This window comes from Archocentrus centrarchus, chromosome 22 (genome assembly GCF_007364275.1).
Source record: "Archocentrus centrarchus isolate MPI-CPG fArcCen1 chromosome 22, fArcCen1, whole genome shotgun sequence".
Lineage (NCBI taxonomy): Eukaryota > Metazoa > Chordata > Actinopteri > Cichliformes > Cichlidae > Archocentrus > Archocentrus centrarchus.
In genome coordinates this window covers 6,622,145-6,636,177 of record NC_044367.1, presented here as the reverse complement: position 1 = coordinate 6,636,177, position 14,033 = coordinate 6,622,145, and the positions used below count along the sequence as shown (strand labels likewise).

General features: G+C 40.9%; 1 protein-coding gene across 4 annotated transcripts in view; it reads left to right on the top strand.

Annotated features, from left to right (window-relative positions):
- The first annotated feature begins 5,305 nt into the window (after positions 1-5,305).
- Positions 5,306-14,033, top strand: part of hectd1 (HECT domain containing 1) — a 42,624-nt gene continuing 33,896 nt past the window's right edge. For 3 of the 4 annotated variants that reach the window (XM_030718271.1, XM_030718270.1, XM_030718268.1), the window contains exons 1-4: positions 5,306-5,506; positions 10,185-10,357; positions 12,452-12,601; positions 12,705-12,939. In XM_030718271.1, coding sequence (XP_030574131.1) covers positions 12,462-12,601; positions 12,705-12,939 — 375 coding nt within the window. In that variant the 5' untranslated portion in view covers positions 5,306-5,506; positions 10,185-10,357; positions 12,452-12,461. Of the gene's footprint in view, positions 5,507-10,184; positions 10,358-12,451; positions 12,602-12,704; positions 12,940-14,033 lie in introns of those variants that run through there. The other variant, XM_030718269.1, reaches the window with a different exon arrangement.

Below are 14,033 nucleotides of genomic sequence, written 5' to 3'. Positions count from 1 at the left end.
AACTTATTCTTAGTACAGAGCAGGTTATGTCCAGAGTTCCAGTTTAAAAGTGAAAATACCGTGCACATGGATGCCTATTTGTGGGGCTAAAGTTGCCATCCAAAATAGTGGAGCTAGTCAACTTCTTGCAGAGGTAGCCGATCATTTGTCAAAGTAGTTGTCAAACAAAATATTTGTTATAAGAAACTTATAATAAAATTGAGTGTTTTTTTTTTTTAAATAAATTTATGGAAGTGCATCTTGAAGCATTTCAGGAGTAAACGGCTAAGGGTTTTCTTGACATTCTGCTCCTCTCTCATACAGTAATCCATCCTGCCTTCCTGCAGGTACAGTATATTTGTCTTTTATTTTACTTCCTCGTGTACATCCAGTGCACCCAAAATGTAAGCAAATAATAGATTTGACACGGACAAGGACAAAACTGGAGGAGAATATTTTAACAAATTACAGAACAGAATTTAATCAGGAATGCATAAAAAAAAAAAGTACTGCAAACTGCAACATTTTAATGCTGACAAGGCTGTGATGGTTTGAAGTTTCAAGTTTTAAATATATTGGTGCTCAGAAATTGGTCCATAGTAAAAACTGCAGTGTGGACCTGAAGAATGCCAAAACACCACAATAACACCACACATAATTTCCTTCTCTCAGGTATTGTTCTATTCATTCAATCCATTGCTAAGTCAGAAGCACTTCATATAGCAGCCTGCAAATTATGATGTGTGGTCACAGAAGTGCATGCTCACGGTTTTAATCAGCTGTATCTATTTTGTATGCTTCTGCATAATTCAGGGGAAAGACAGGAATTCATGAATGGGTTTTCTCTGAGAGTGAGGTGATGATTTTTGACTTGAAATTTGTTTGATGCTTTGGTAAATGTTTTTGTACAAGTTTTTTCATGAATGTCCATGGTAAGCTAATCCATCATCTTCCACCGCTTACCTGGCATTCCTAACCCAGCTGAGGGACGTGATCTCTCCAGAGTGTCCTGGGTCTACCCGGGTGTCTCTTCCCAGTAGCACTGGATTTTAATTCTTATCCATGACTGCTTTGGTGGAGTGAACTCCTCGTGGCTGGAGCTAAATTGGGCAAGAAGTGTTGTGTTATCCCTTCTGGGCTCCCTCCTTCTCTCTCTCTACCTCCTTGATTTCCTTCCTCAACAAATACTCCTCCTCGTCACTACTCTTCCTCTGTGCCTTGCCTAGTCTGGGGGTCACTGCAGCCCCCTCTCCTGCACTCTCTGCCTGATCAGATAGCTCCCCTGCTACTTCTGTCTCTGTCTCCTCCTCATCCTGGCCATGTGGATTGCTCTATGTGGCCGGGATGAGGAGGAGACATAATTTTTCTCACTGTAGCATGAGGGACTGCAGACTGCAGAGCAGCTAATTGTCAAACCATCTACTTTCAGCTATAGCCACTTCAACCAACCAGTATCTTCCCCTTAAATAATTCCAAAATAGAGAAAACTACTAGGAGTATTTTCTAAGGGAGGGAAAAAAACAACCAGAAACATCATCTAAAAGGTTTGGTTACTGTTTAATTTGTGTGTCTCTTTTTCTGAACTGCCTGAAAGACGCAACATAAATTTCAGTGCAAACTGACAACACTGGGTTTTTGATACACTTCAATAAAAAAAATCAAGTTGTCCCTATACCAGCTCACAAATAAAAGTGAAATGAATGTGAAAAAAACTGTAACATGAATCTTCTGTCCAGTATCTGTAGAGTAAATGACTGTGAATGTTGATTAGTATTGAGCATTCTTGATTTTGTATGGATACAATAACTTGAAGTGTAAATGAAAGATTACATGTATAAAGGCTCATTTACACCATGGAGCCCTGCTCTAAAAAAAAACACTCAGATTTAACACTGCAACGTTCGGGTTTGTAGAGCACTTTATAAATGAGGACTGCATAGAGGAGAGACTGTTGAAGTCAGGTGCAGTGGGAGTTCACCGGACCGACAAGCTGGAGTCAGACAGTTTGATTTTTTTTACTCCTCAGGCCGGGTGTACCAAGCGGCGCAATCAGCTGGCAAAGCAGAGGTTCGCACGATAAAGAATACTGTTAAATTCATATGAATATCCTGGAGCTTTTCTTTTCGAAATACAAAAATAGCTGTGGTCAAAAAAAAAAAAAAATAACTGTGTTGCCAACTGAACAGCTTTAATTAGAAAATGAAATACTTTTGATTTGTGATCGGCAGCTGAGGAAGAAGAAAAAATAATAACAATTTAGCTGAGCATAACACACAGACTCTGTAAATAGTGTTTGCTGCCTCTTCCATGTCTGCATTTGGGTCCACCTTTTTGTATTGGCCACTGGCCGTGACATGAGGCTGAATGCGTTCTGCAAGTCCACAAAACACTAAACAGGTTGGGCAAGCTCTGTTGCACCTTTGAATATCCTCTAGAGGATAAAGAGCTGGTCCAGTGTTCCACAATTAGGATGGAAACCCTACTGTTCCTCCTGAATCTGAGGTGTGAGTAATGGATGGACTCTGCAGTACCCTGGCATAAACTTTCCCAGTGCGGGATGAAACTCAATGTCTGGTCCATCATTTATGTTAGATCATAAGTTATGTTCCATTTTTCCTTCCTACCTCTCTCTCCTAATGTATTCCAACTGCATCTAATTGTCTTCCCTGTGTATGTAAGCTGTTTCTTCCCTTAGTTCTCCAGTAGATCATCCTAGCATGTACATGGGGTTCCAACATTCTCCTAGTGGTAGCCTTCCTCTCAGAAATCCTGCTTGCTATGGAAGTTCTGAACCTTGATGTCTTCTTGTTGAAATATTTGAGCACAGAAGCGCTATCAGTCAAATATGGAATCCATCCACAGCTCTGTACTCAACATTGTGTCCATTCTGTTTGACATGGTCATCATCATTATCTTAGCACTTTATGGCACTGCAGGCAGATGGCCTCCACAACTCTCGCCATACACGCCGATTTTGTCCCAATTGCATCCACGTGGTGCCTCCCACCTCTTCAGTATCATCTCGCCGTCTTCTCTTTGGTCTCCCTCTCCCTCTCTTCCCTTCTCTTGGTATCCACTCAGTTGCTTTCTTGGCCCATTTGATGTTGCTCATTCGTTTTGACATGGTAGCAGCAGTTAAATCTGTAATCCCTTTGAAGAATGGTGGTTGGCTTTAATGGAGCCACTTGTGCTTTTCCCCATCACAAACCCAACCCATGTGCCTGACCTGTTTATGTCTAAACTGTTGGATATTGTCCTTAGCACATTTCCTAAAGGTAAAGTTAGCACAACCTGGGGAGGAAATTGCTCCAAACAAATCCACTGGTGTTATACATTCAACCATGTTGCTACCAAAGTCACCAAAGGAAACATAACAAGTCAGACATTTGGAAGAGGAGATGTCAGCAGAAAATATCTGAATCCTATCCACCTTCTCCAACCCAGCGGTACTGCATGACTGTGCATTTCTGCACCTGCATTAAGTCTCTGTTGTAGGGCCTTTGTAACCACAAACCCATCTGAAACCCTAGCAGTAACTTGAGCCATAATCTGATGCGCATGAGGAATGTAACTACACAATGCATCCATACAACCCGCAACAACTGTCGTTGGCCCATACTTTTTCTTCTGCCATTTTTCAAATCGACTGGAAGAGATATGGATCAACTCCAAGAGGGAAACTCCACTTCCAACTAGTGTTTTGGCAGTGAAACTGCAGAGGAAAGGAGGCACATATATCTAATCCAACTTTATTTATTGAGCACTTTAAAAGAAGACAACATAGTTGACCAAAGTGCCAGTTAAAGACAGCAATAAAAATGAAAAACACATAACAAAAAGGGAAAGATAAATAATAAACATTAATCATTAGTATGTACAATAAATAAAACTAAAAAGACTAAGATTAAAAAGTGACCAAAATGACTAAAACTGACTAGGACCTAAGTCTAGTACTAATCTTGAAATGTGTGCCAGGTACGTGGGAGCCAGGCTGCTCAAAACTTTAAAAGCAACCAATAAAATTTTTAATTAATTCTAAAATGAACAGGCAACCAGTGTAAAGAAACAAAAACAGGGGTATGTGCTCACATTTTTGTGTGTCCTTGTCAGCAGATGAGCAGCAGCATTCTGGACCATTTATAAACGTGACAGTGAGGACTGGTCAATACCAACATAAAGTGCATTACAAAAATCAAGGTGCGGTCACAAATGCAAAAGAAAACTCTCTAAATCCCCAAAAAGGCTTACCTTTAGTGAGCTGTCTCAGCTGAAAAAAGCCATTTCTCATGTAGGACACTTGTGTAAGCTAGTGCTTAATTGACGGTATAATGATGGTGTCTGTTTGCATATGCATTTGTGTACGGAGACCCTACGGAGTGGGGATTGCAATCATTGCAAATGTGCTCATTCTTCTCTGCAGCTGGCTGATGAACCAACAACAGTACAACAGGAGTAGCCCACAGACTGCTTGCACAACATATTTTTGACACTGCCCTCATCTGACAACAGATGTTCCTCAGCTAGACTGGCAAGTCTGTAGCTGCCCACGGACTGCCAACAGACTGCCAAAGTGCTACCACTGTTGTTCAGCAGTTGATATTCTGGAGGACAGCATGGTTGCAAACCCCTCTCCGTAGGATCTCCATACGCAAATACCTCAGCAAATGGACAGGACCGTGGTAGCATAAATTAAGCATCAGTCATAGTCTCCACATAGCTCACAGAAATACAGAAATACAAATTAAGCTGCCAACTGGGGAAATGTATAAATTCACATCACCATAGTAACAAATGCTTCAACACTTCAATCTCTTTAAGTATTAAGTTATTTTATACTTCTGCGTTACAGCTACACTTTAGGCACGTCGTGACTACAAACCCTGCTGAAACCCTACCTCATAACCTACGGCTAACCTGACGTGTACCTCCCTGTTAATGTAAATGCACATGTTGACGATGCAGAGCCGGCATAAATGCTGGAAACTGCGTCGGCCACTTGCACATGCTACGTCGTGGCTCCACATAGGTTCACCGCAAAAGTATAAATTAAATGTTAAAGAGATGAGCTGTTTAGGGAACGTCTGTAAGTTGAAGTCCTCCCTGAATGAAAACTGCACTAGTAATCACTGTGTTATTTGCAATTTTTTAAATTATATTTTGCAAATGTTTTTATTATGATTTGCGATATACAAATCATGATATATGTATAGATTTATTATGAATAATTAAGAATAACCCAAAAAACACGTGACACACCGACGTATTTTGAACGTTGGCATTTCCGAGGTAGGTGGCGGTCTCTGAAGGCAGCAGGCTCAGTCGCCTCAGCTCTCCATTTCAGTCCCGTCTGTTGTGTTTAGCGGGCCGCTGTCCACTCTGACCTCTCAAGGCTCGTTCAGAAGAAATGGGAACACCTTGACGTAACTCCCGGCAACAACGATACAGACGGCTCTTGGCTCTATATTTGAACCCAGAAGAATTATTCATACATTTGTCGATCGTCTCTGTGTCGAAAAGAGGAAAAACGGTGAGTAATTCGTCCTGCGGTTGACCGAGAGATTGAGGCCGTCGTCGCTTGGGTTTGGTGTCCGCTGCTTCATCGCGGCCTCTCGGCTCTCGTGGAACTCGAGTCCGGCGGTTCCCTTTAGAAGTCCAAGGCCGCGTGTTTAGTTGGTTGACAAACAAAGCATAAAAGACCAATTTAACTCACGCGAACTGTTTTCAGAACATTTTTGGGCGAGCCGCTCCAGTTGTTAGTAGGAACAACGCTTTTTTTTTGTTGGTAAGTCAGCTCGCGTTAAGACTCGCTAACGTGGTGCTAAAACAAGCTAATCGGCTAACATTAGCCGGCTTTCCGGGTTTCGGTGCGTGAAATTATTTTTGTGTTGAACGACATACAAATGTATAACTTAATTCAAAGCAGTTCACGTTCTGGGTGGAGGATTAGGAAAATTTCTTTAAGTTTTATTGTGTTTTATAGGCCCAACAACAGCAGATGCTTTAGCAAATCTGGAAGTAAAGCTACTCGCCCGACTGTAAAACCATATGTACCCGACTGGACAGCTAGCTGCAAGGCTTATCGCTGCCAGTAACGTATCCGTGCTATATCCTCTTATGCTGATTTGAGTCTGATGAAATAATTAGGCTTCTTACGGCTCGGTCAAATAATAAAACTTGGGGTCACACGGTTGGGTTTCTCAGATATGAAGCTGACAGTATTTATTTGCAATGTACTCCATAATAACACTTTCTTTGCCTGACTTTTTGACGTTGTGTAAGTAAAAAGTAGCAAACAAAGAAGGTTTGTTTGAGTCGAACATGGAGAAAATTAAAATTTAACTAAGACAAGACATCAAAGATTGTATTTATTTTTGTACTTGCTGTTCACTTCAGTAAATAGTTTTCTGTCTAACTGTTCTATGATGTGCAACTTTTATCGGGTTGGTGTAACTGTCACCATAATGTGAGCCTGGCAGCTGTTGTGGAGGTTTCTGTCATGTCACGCGCACTTTGCCAAGCTATTGAGTAATAAATGCCCACATTTCCATTTTTTCCATCTGTCTGGTTTAAGGAATGCTTTATGGGTATTGCTCATTCTTTTACCTAGCCTCATGTGTTTACTTCTCATTGGCAAGGCTATCTTTAGGCAGGTTGGCTTTAACAAAATTAGACGTTACAGTCAACGCTAGAGGCAATATTTGTGATTACATATTTTAACAAAATCTGACCACTAAGGGGCAGCGTTTTACCAGTGTGTGTTTCGAATGTGCTACTCTTAAATTAGTGTTTCTTATGAATCTACCCTCGTCTTTTTCAACAGGCTTTGTCATTAGCCAGGTCACTTTAAGTGCAGTAAGATTTCGCACTTTTAATTACTTGCCTGCTTAAATGCTGCATTCCAGTTATGTCAGAAGTCAGATGTCATTGCTGGGAGTGAAGTTGACTGTTGGTGAGATCCGTTTTAAATCTGGTCAGATTTTCCCAGTTGCTATACGGAATTTTCAGCTGAAACACTCCCTCAAATCCAACTTTCAACTCGGACTCGTACTTCTCCAGTTACCTCAGAAGTCCGTCGTCATAGCTGGGAGTGACATCATTCCCAAGTTGCACCAAGATGTGTTTTGCTCTTCACTGAAGTAGAGCCATTCATATGTACGCAACACAGTGCAATTCATGTTTTTTTGCTTTTACTCTGCTGCAGCATATTCATGGATCGGGCCTAATCAGTGCTCTGCATCTGGCTTATTTAGCCAGTCACCATTACAAAACAGTGGCTCTACAGATTAAAAACTTCACAATTTTTCCAGTGTTTACCTTCACAGCCACTGTCTTAGATCGTTAAATTGGGAGTGGTGGGGCTGCTCCAACTTTTAGAGTTGGAAATTTGACTTGAGTGGGTTTTCCAGTTGAAAATCCACAGGTTAACGTTAAATGTGTAACTATTACTAATTACCGCCTTAGCATTTGTCGTCTGTAAAGTTATTGTTAAGTAGCGGTTGTGGCTACTAATCTGGGAGCTAGGCAGCAAATGTCAGGCCTGCCCATCTGTAACATTAATGGACTGTTAATTCAGCAGTCCCAGATTGGGAACGGTCTACCAGCAACTAGACAGCAATTGCAGCAGCCTAGCTTACCAAGTCTATTTGATCAACAACAAAAATGTCATGTCAAGTCACCAGAAGGACACCACTACCTCAGATAACCTAAAATATTGTCTTTTAAAAAAAACAACAAAAAACACAATAATTCCACTGCATAAGCAAATATCACTGTTGTATCAAAAATGCAATTGAGTATTTTCCTGGGTGTTTAAAATTCTACTATCCTGACAAACCCAGTAGACCTATGTGTTGCTTTCAGGCAATCCTGCATGTATGCTTTTAAAATGATGTGTGGATTTTGCCTACTTGATGCACCACAGACACATGCCAGTGTAGCAATGCTGCAGACCCACTGACCCATCCATTAGCTGATATTCACGTGGATGTGATGGCAGGTTGATTTTGTCTTTTTTTTCCTTCATACTAATCTTATTTATTTGTGGTAATATGTTTTCTGGAGCTAAAATGTGTCATTCTATCAATGAATTGCTGTATATACTACAATTGCTGCTTAACAATAGGCAAAAGACACCAAAAATGACAAGACCCCTCATCCAAATGACCTTGAACTTGAAGCTACTTGGTTTCTTAGCAGTATACATGTTATGTTAAGGAGAAATTGTGGTTCAGTGGTGGTAGTGTTGGCAGTCTATGTGCAACTGTGGACTGCCCGTCTACCTGCAGAAAGTGTCTTTTGTCAGATGGGGGAAGTGACAAAAATGGGTTTCACCTGGTCTGTGGGCTACTCTTGCTTGTGTTGTTGGTCCATCAGTCAGCCAGAGAGAAGAGTGAAGTTATAACATACAAAGAGCTGAATTGAAACAATTGTTAAGCCACTGCAGTAACTGTCTGTACTTTTCATGCTGTATCTTTTCCCATTCCTGGTGAACTCCCTTCCCTGTTCTGGCCCACTTGTCAACCAGTCAGCATTTGACTGATGCGCTGTGTGATCCATGTTAAGCAACTTGCAGATGGGATTCATGGTTGGAAAACCCCCCTCCATATGGTCTCTGTAGGCAAATACATATGCAAACTGACAGTCGCTGTATCAGAAATTAAGCATTGGAGCAAGTTGGATGAACAGTTGGCAAATCGGTAAACGTTTTCAGTTTATCAGTTGCCACACATGCAATTGATCTCAAACTGTAAGATACTGTTAATTGTTGGACAGTAGCTGAGCTCCCTTCATTCCGCAGGAAAACTTCTGAGAGTGAGATGGAGGTGCAGAGGGAAAGTGGGGGGGCAGGACTGCAGTGGTGTTGTGAGAACTTTGATATACTGATGATTGGCTTGATGGTGTTCTGAATAACCTGCAGTCATAGTTGCTATAAAGTGGCTTTGATTGTCTGATGTTTGAAACTTTAACCAGTGCTTTTAGACAGACTGAAAAACAGTTCATTTGACGCATCCTTCCAGAGTTAAGCTGCACTCTAAAATCCTGTACAGAGTGTAAAGCTTTCATGGAGGAAAAAGTGTTTTCTGCCACCACTTCTGATCCCAGACTTCAGTCTAGAATTAGAAAATGGACACACCACCGGGGGTTAAAGGGCTGAAGGCCAAGCTCTGTGTCTGAGCGAGTGACTGAGCAGTTGACTCTGTCCTGTTCTGGTTGCCCCATGCGGGTGGGAGGAGGTCAGGATGCACTCTGGCCAGTTGTGATGATTAATCTGTTGATAAGAGGATCTGCATCAGCACAGTCTGACAAACAGGCTGGCAGACTTCAAATTAGCCCCTAATCAACTTATGGTGGACCCAGCAGACTCCCAGCAGGCACTGCTGCAGTGTAATGCTACTGAACAGAGCCTCTGGTTTACCAGCGTATTTGATGATTTATAGAAAATTCTAATTTGGTATTAGGTTTTGAGATGCTGAGCCCCAGCTTTTTACATTCAGGTGGTTTACATTTGTATGTTGATGACTTTCAGTCAGTGGCTGGTAGTTCTGTGGGAGTCTAGCTGCAACATCACTCATGAGTTTTGGACTCAACATTTCAAAGCCTTAACATTAGTGCTTTGGCAGCTTCCATGTTTTCTGGAGCCACAAGGATGAGCGGGTGGAGTTATCAAGTTATCAAGCTGTAGCCATAAACCTACAGTATATCTGCACAGACCACACATAGCTACTAGTAGGTGCTAAATAACAACAAATACAAAATGTTAACTGACCAAAACAGAAGCACAAATATGGATGGCCTGTACTTCACAGCAGGCCTTAATATCTGTTAATTGTTTAAAGGCACCAGCACCACAAACCCTTGAGAGAGTTCTAGCTCCCTATTTCAGCACACCTAGAAATTAAAGCAACCACATTCCTGACACATCCAGATGGAGGAGTCATAAAAAAAATATTAACCTATCCATCAGAGAACCAGAGCACTTTTTTAAAATGCTGTAAAGTTCAACATTTAACAGGGGAGTCAGTGGGGATTCAAGTGTTTAGATAAACTGCAATTTTTTTGGCACTTGCACATTGACTTCAGTTTTGCTGGTTTCCTTCATAAATGTGCCTCAGATAATTGTTTTTCTTTCATGTACAGACAAAACTTGAGCATTCAGAAGGGTGAAACACTGTCAAGCCTGTCTTCTCTGTTCTTTCTACCTGCAGGTAAAGAGACTTCATGTCCCAGAAATCCCTGTGAGCGTCAGCAACCACTTCCTCTTCAGTGTTTTCCCTTTCCCATTCTTTCTCTCCGGTTGGTTGGATGAGTCCCAAACAGCGACACAACTGTGAGCAGTGATTGGGTGCTGAGCCAGACAGGGTAGCCAACGTGAAGCTAGGTGAGGCTTTCATTTTGTGGGATTTTTTTTAAATTATTTTTTAAATTAGGGATGTTCCTGGTGACTAATTTCTTAGTCGACTAAACAAGGAAAAAATAATTAGACTAACCGACTAGTCTTAAAACTAAGAAACACTCGGATATCAAGTTAAATTTTAGGACTGTTCAATGGACAATGTCAAAAACGGTCTAAACAAAGGCATTTGAAACCATTAATCGCTTTCTTTAATAATGAATTGCTCTTTAAATGTTGCTTAACTATGCGGCACCGCACATCGTGCATTACGAACACTGCACATTATACTCAACAATGGAAAAAAAAGAACTTAAAATAAGTTGTTAAAAATATGAAAATGCGTTACTGTAAACGATGTTTGTAAATGTTTACGCGTTGTTTATGCATCATTGAAATATGAGAAAAAAACATCTGAAAAACGAGTAAATTGTGACCTAAAAGTGTGGCGCATTGTGCCATGCATTTTGAACGATGCTTGTTGCTCTACAATTTATGACATGCATCTCAATAAAAGTTAAAATCTAAAATTATTATAAAGCAGTACAATATAAATAGCCATCCCTTTTCTTCTGCTTATCTGGGGCCGGGTCACCGGGCCGCAGCCTGAGCAACGAAGCCCAAACCTCCTTCTCCAGACTTCAGTGCTTGGTCTTTGTAGAACTACGATGTAACCTGCATAAGTGGCCAATGTTGTTGACGGAATTTATGCTTGTGCAGGTGCATCGTTTCCGTGTTTTTATTTTTTATTTATTTTTTTTTTTAGGGGAATGTAGATAGTGTGTGTGTGTGTGTGTGTGTGTGAGAAACAAAATTTATAGTGCGCCAATTATGAAAATGATCATTCAATACACCTTTGAAAATGTTAGTGATGTTATGTTTGGTTATACTAAACTGGTGCCATTTTGGATCTGTTTCTACTGTATTATGAAAATATTAAATTAAACATTTTTTGTCACTCCTCCCCTCACCGCCTATCAGTTGCAGTAGATGACTGCCCCTCGATTGAGCCTGGTTTCGCCAAAGGTTTCTTCCTGTTAAAAGGGAGTTTTTCCTTCTCACTGTTAAGTGCTTGCTCATAGAGGGTGTTTTGTTTGTTGGGTTTTATCTGCAATTTTTGTATAAATAAAACTGAATTGAATTGAATTTGATTGCCAATGTGTGGATTGTAATGCAGCTTAAAAAAAAAAAAGAAGACCTTTCCTGACTCTCTTTGTTAGTCTGTGTTAGTTTGGTCCCTTAAAATGTTACCAGTGAGAAACACTAGTTCATATTTGCCAAACTTGGTTACTAATCTCTAGCGTTGACAAACGAGCTGCTCCCAGCACACAGATTTTACACAAACTCCACAAAAGAACATGCAGCAAAAACAGATGTAACTTCAGATGATATTTTTCCAAGCGACAGTATTGGTGAGTAAAGAAGGTAACTAATGTTGAAAAATGTTGTCATGAGCAAATAAAGTTGGCAAATTGATCCAAACTCCCAGTGCTGATAAGCCTGGTAACTCAGTTTGGTGTTAAATTATTTACTACCTAATGGTACGAATTAAACACAATCAGGATCATGCAGCATGAGTAAGTTACAGCTAGCTGTCTGGGCAAAATCACATTTGAAAGGAAATGCCAACAGTTTTCATTTTATCCAACAATAAAAGAACTGCACAAAGAAAAGCTGTGTAAGTAATAACTAATCATTAGTACAGTAATGGCCAACACAGAGTGGTTAGTCAGCTAGATGTAGCTGAGTTATGCAACATGTGTGCAGGATTGGTTGCTTCATTATGTACATCTTTGGCATCATTCTACTCATACAGGTGCACAACAGGTGGGGTACTGTATAACTCTAAAGAAACTCATTACGGCAGCTGAAATGATGAAATAAGAGTAGTAGCGGTGGTAATAACAGTAGTAATAAAATTAAAATAAAAGTCACAGTACCACATGACATACCTTACATACAGTAGTGTGATGTAATAATGCAAGGGGAGTGTTGTGTATCTCTCATCTCTGTTTTGGCTGATACTGGCTCATACATGGAGTCCTAGCACTCACTCACAGCTGTATATTTTTGTCCCTTTAGGCTAGCCATCATGGCTGATGTGGACCCAGACACCCTGCTGGAGTGGCTGCAGATGGGTCAGGGCGATGAGCGTGACATGCAGCTCATTGCTCTGGAGCAACTCTGCATGCTACTGCTCATGTCAGACAATGTTGACCGCTGCTTTGAGACGTGAGTTTGTGTATTTGTGCCACAGATGTGACATTCAATCAGTGGTCATGAGTTCAGAATTCAGCATTATTTCTTCCTCTCTGTTATCTCTCTTATCTGTCAGATGTCCTCCACGGACATTCCTTCCAGCACTCTGTAAGATCTTCCTGGATGAGAGTGCTCCAGATAACGTGCTGGAGGTCACAGCCCGAGCGATCACCTACTACCTGGACGTGTCGGCAGAGTGCACCCGCAGGATTGTGGGAGTGGATGGGGCCATCAAGGCACTGTGTAATCGACTGGTGGTGGTGGAGCTGAACAACAGGACCAGCAGAGACCTGGCTGAGCAGTGTGTTAAGGTAGGAGGCAGCTGACCTTAAGAGACGCCCATTTTATTTGTGTGATCTATTTCCTGTCTTTAAACTTGTGGTGGCTGTGGACAGCTTTTAAACTTAAGCCAAAAGCCTCAGTCCTGGTTGCTTTGTTGGGCCTTTAATAAATCTTCAAATTTGAAGCATACTTCCTCATATAAGAGGAGGTCTTGTTATCTGACACAACAACATTTGTCACAGATTTTAAAGTGAAGAGGCCATATGTGAAACAAAGTTATGTACAGAGTTGCTCATCTAATGTAATCATCTAGCCATTAAAATCTGGAATAATAATTGAAGTCAGTCTATTTCTTAAAAAACCTGGACTCTGTGTAACTGACCTGATTACTCCTACTCACCTCACTTCTAAAATACTGTATCAAGTATGCATTGAGTGAAAGCATGTGCTCTGTTATTATAAACACATATTAGAAACAAATAGCCACACACACTGGTCCGTCAGAACCAGAGCAGTATCAGTAACGTGCAGGAGAACTCAGACATGGTGCACAACATGTGGATACCTGTTAGGTATATATTTGTTAATTTTATGGTTTATTTCATGTTTTCCTACCGGGCTGACTATCAGCATGCACTTCACACTGCCTGCAGTTGAGACACTTGTCAAAAATGTCCCACAACATCATGCTGTGTCACACGCATGTTTGTGCCTTCAAGGCTGGAAAGACGCCGCTGATTTTATACTTTGTCTGGTATGATAGTGGAACTGGTAAAAACAGTGAAGAAAATAAGATAAATAAAATACATAAATCGAACAAAGTTATATATCTTAAGTATTTAAAACAGCAGAGGAGGGTAGCTTCTGTGTTTTTCTTTTTTCCTTCCCACTGAAATTTCATCAGAGAGGAGGGCATCTCCTGTATCTGTTGCTCTGCTATAGTCCTGAACAGAGAGGCAGATAGCCAAAAGCCAAGAAATTATATCGGTGTCTGATCAGGCTGCTTCTCTATTTGGGTGGGGCTTTTTGGGTTTAGAGGCAGAACTATGCCACAGGCATGAGATCACAACCATGTGCTGCCAGAAGTTTATTAATAGACTTCCCAGGACAGTGGTGTTATTTA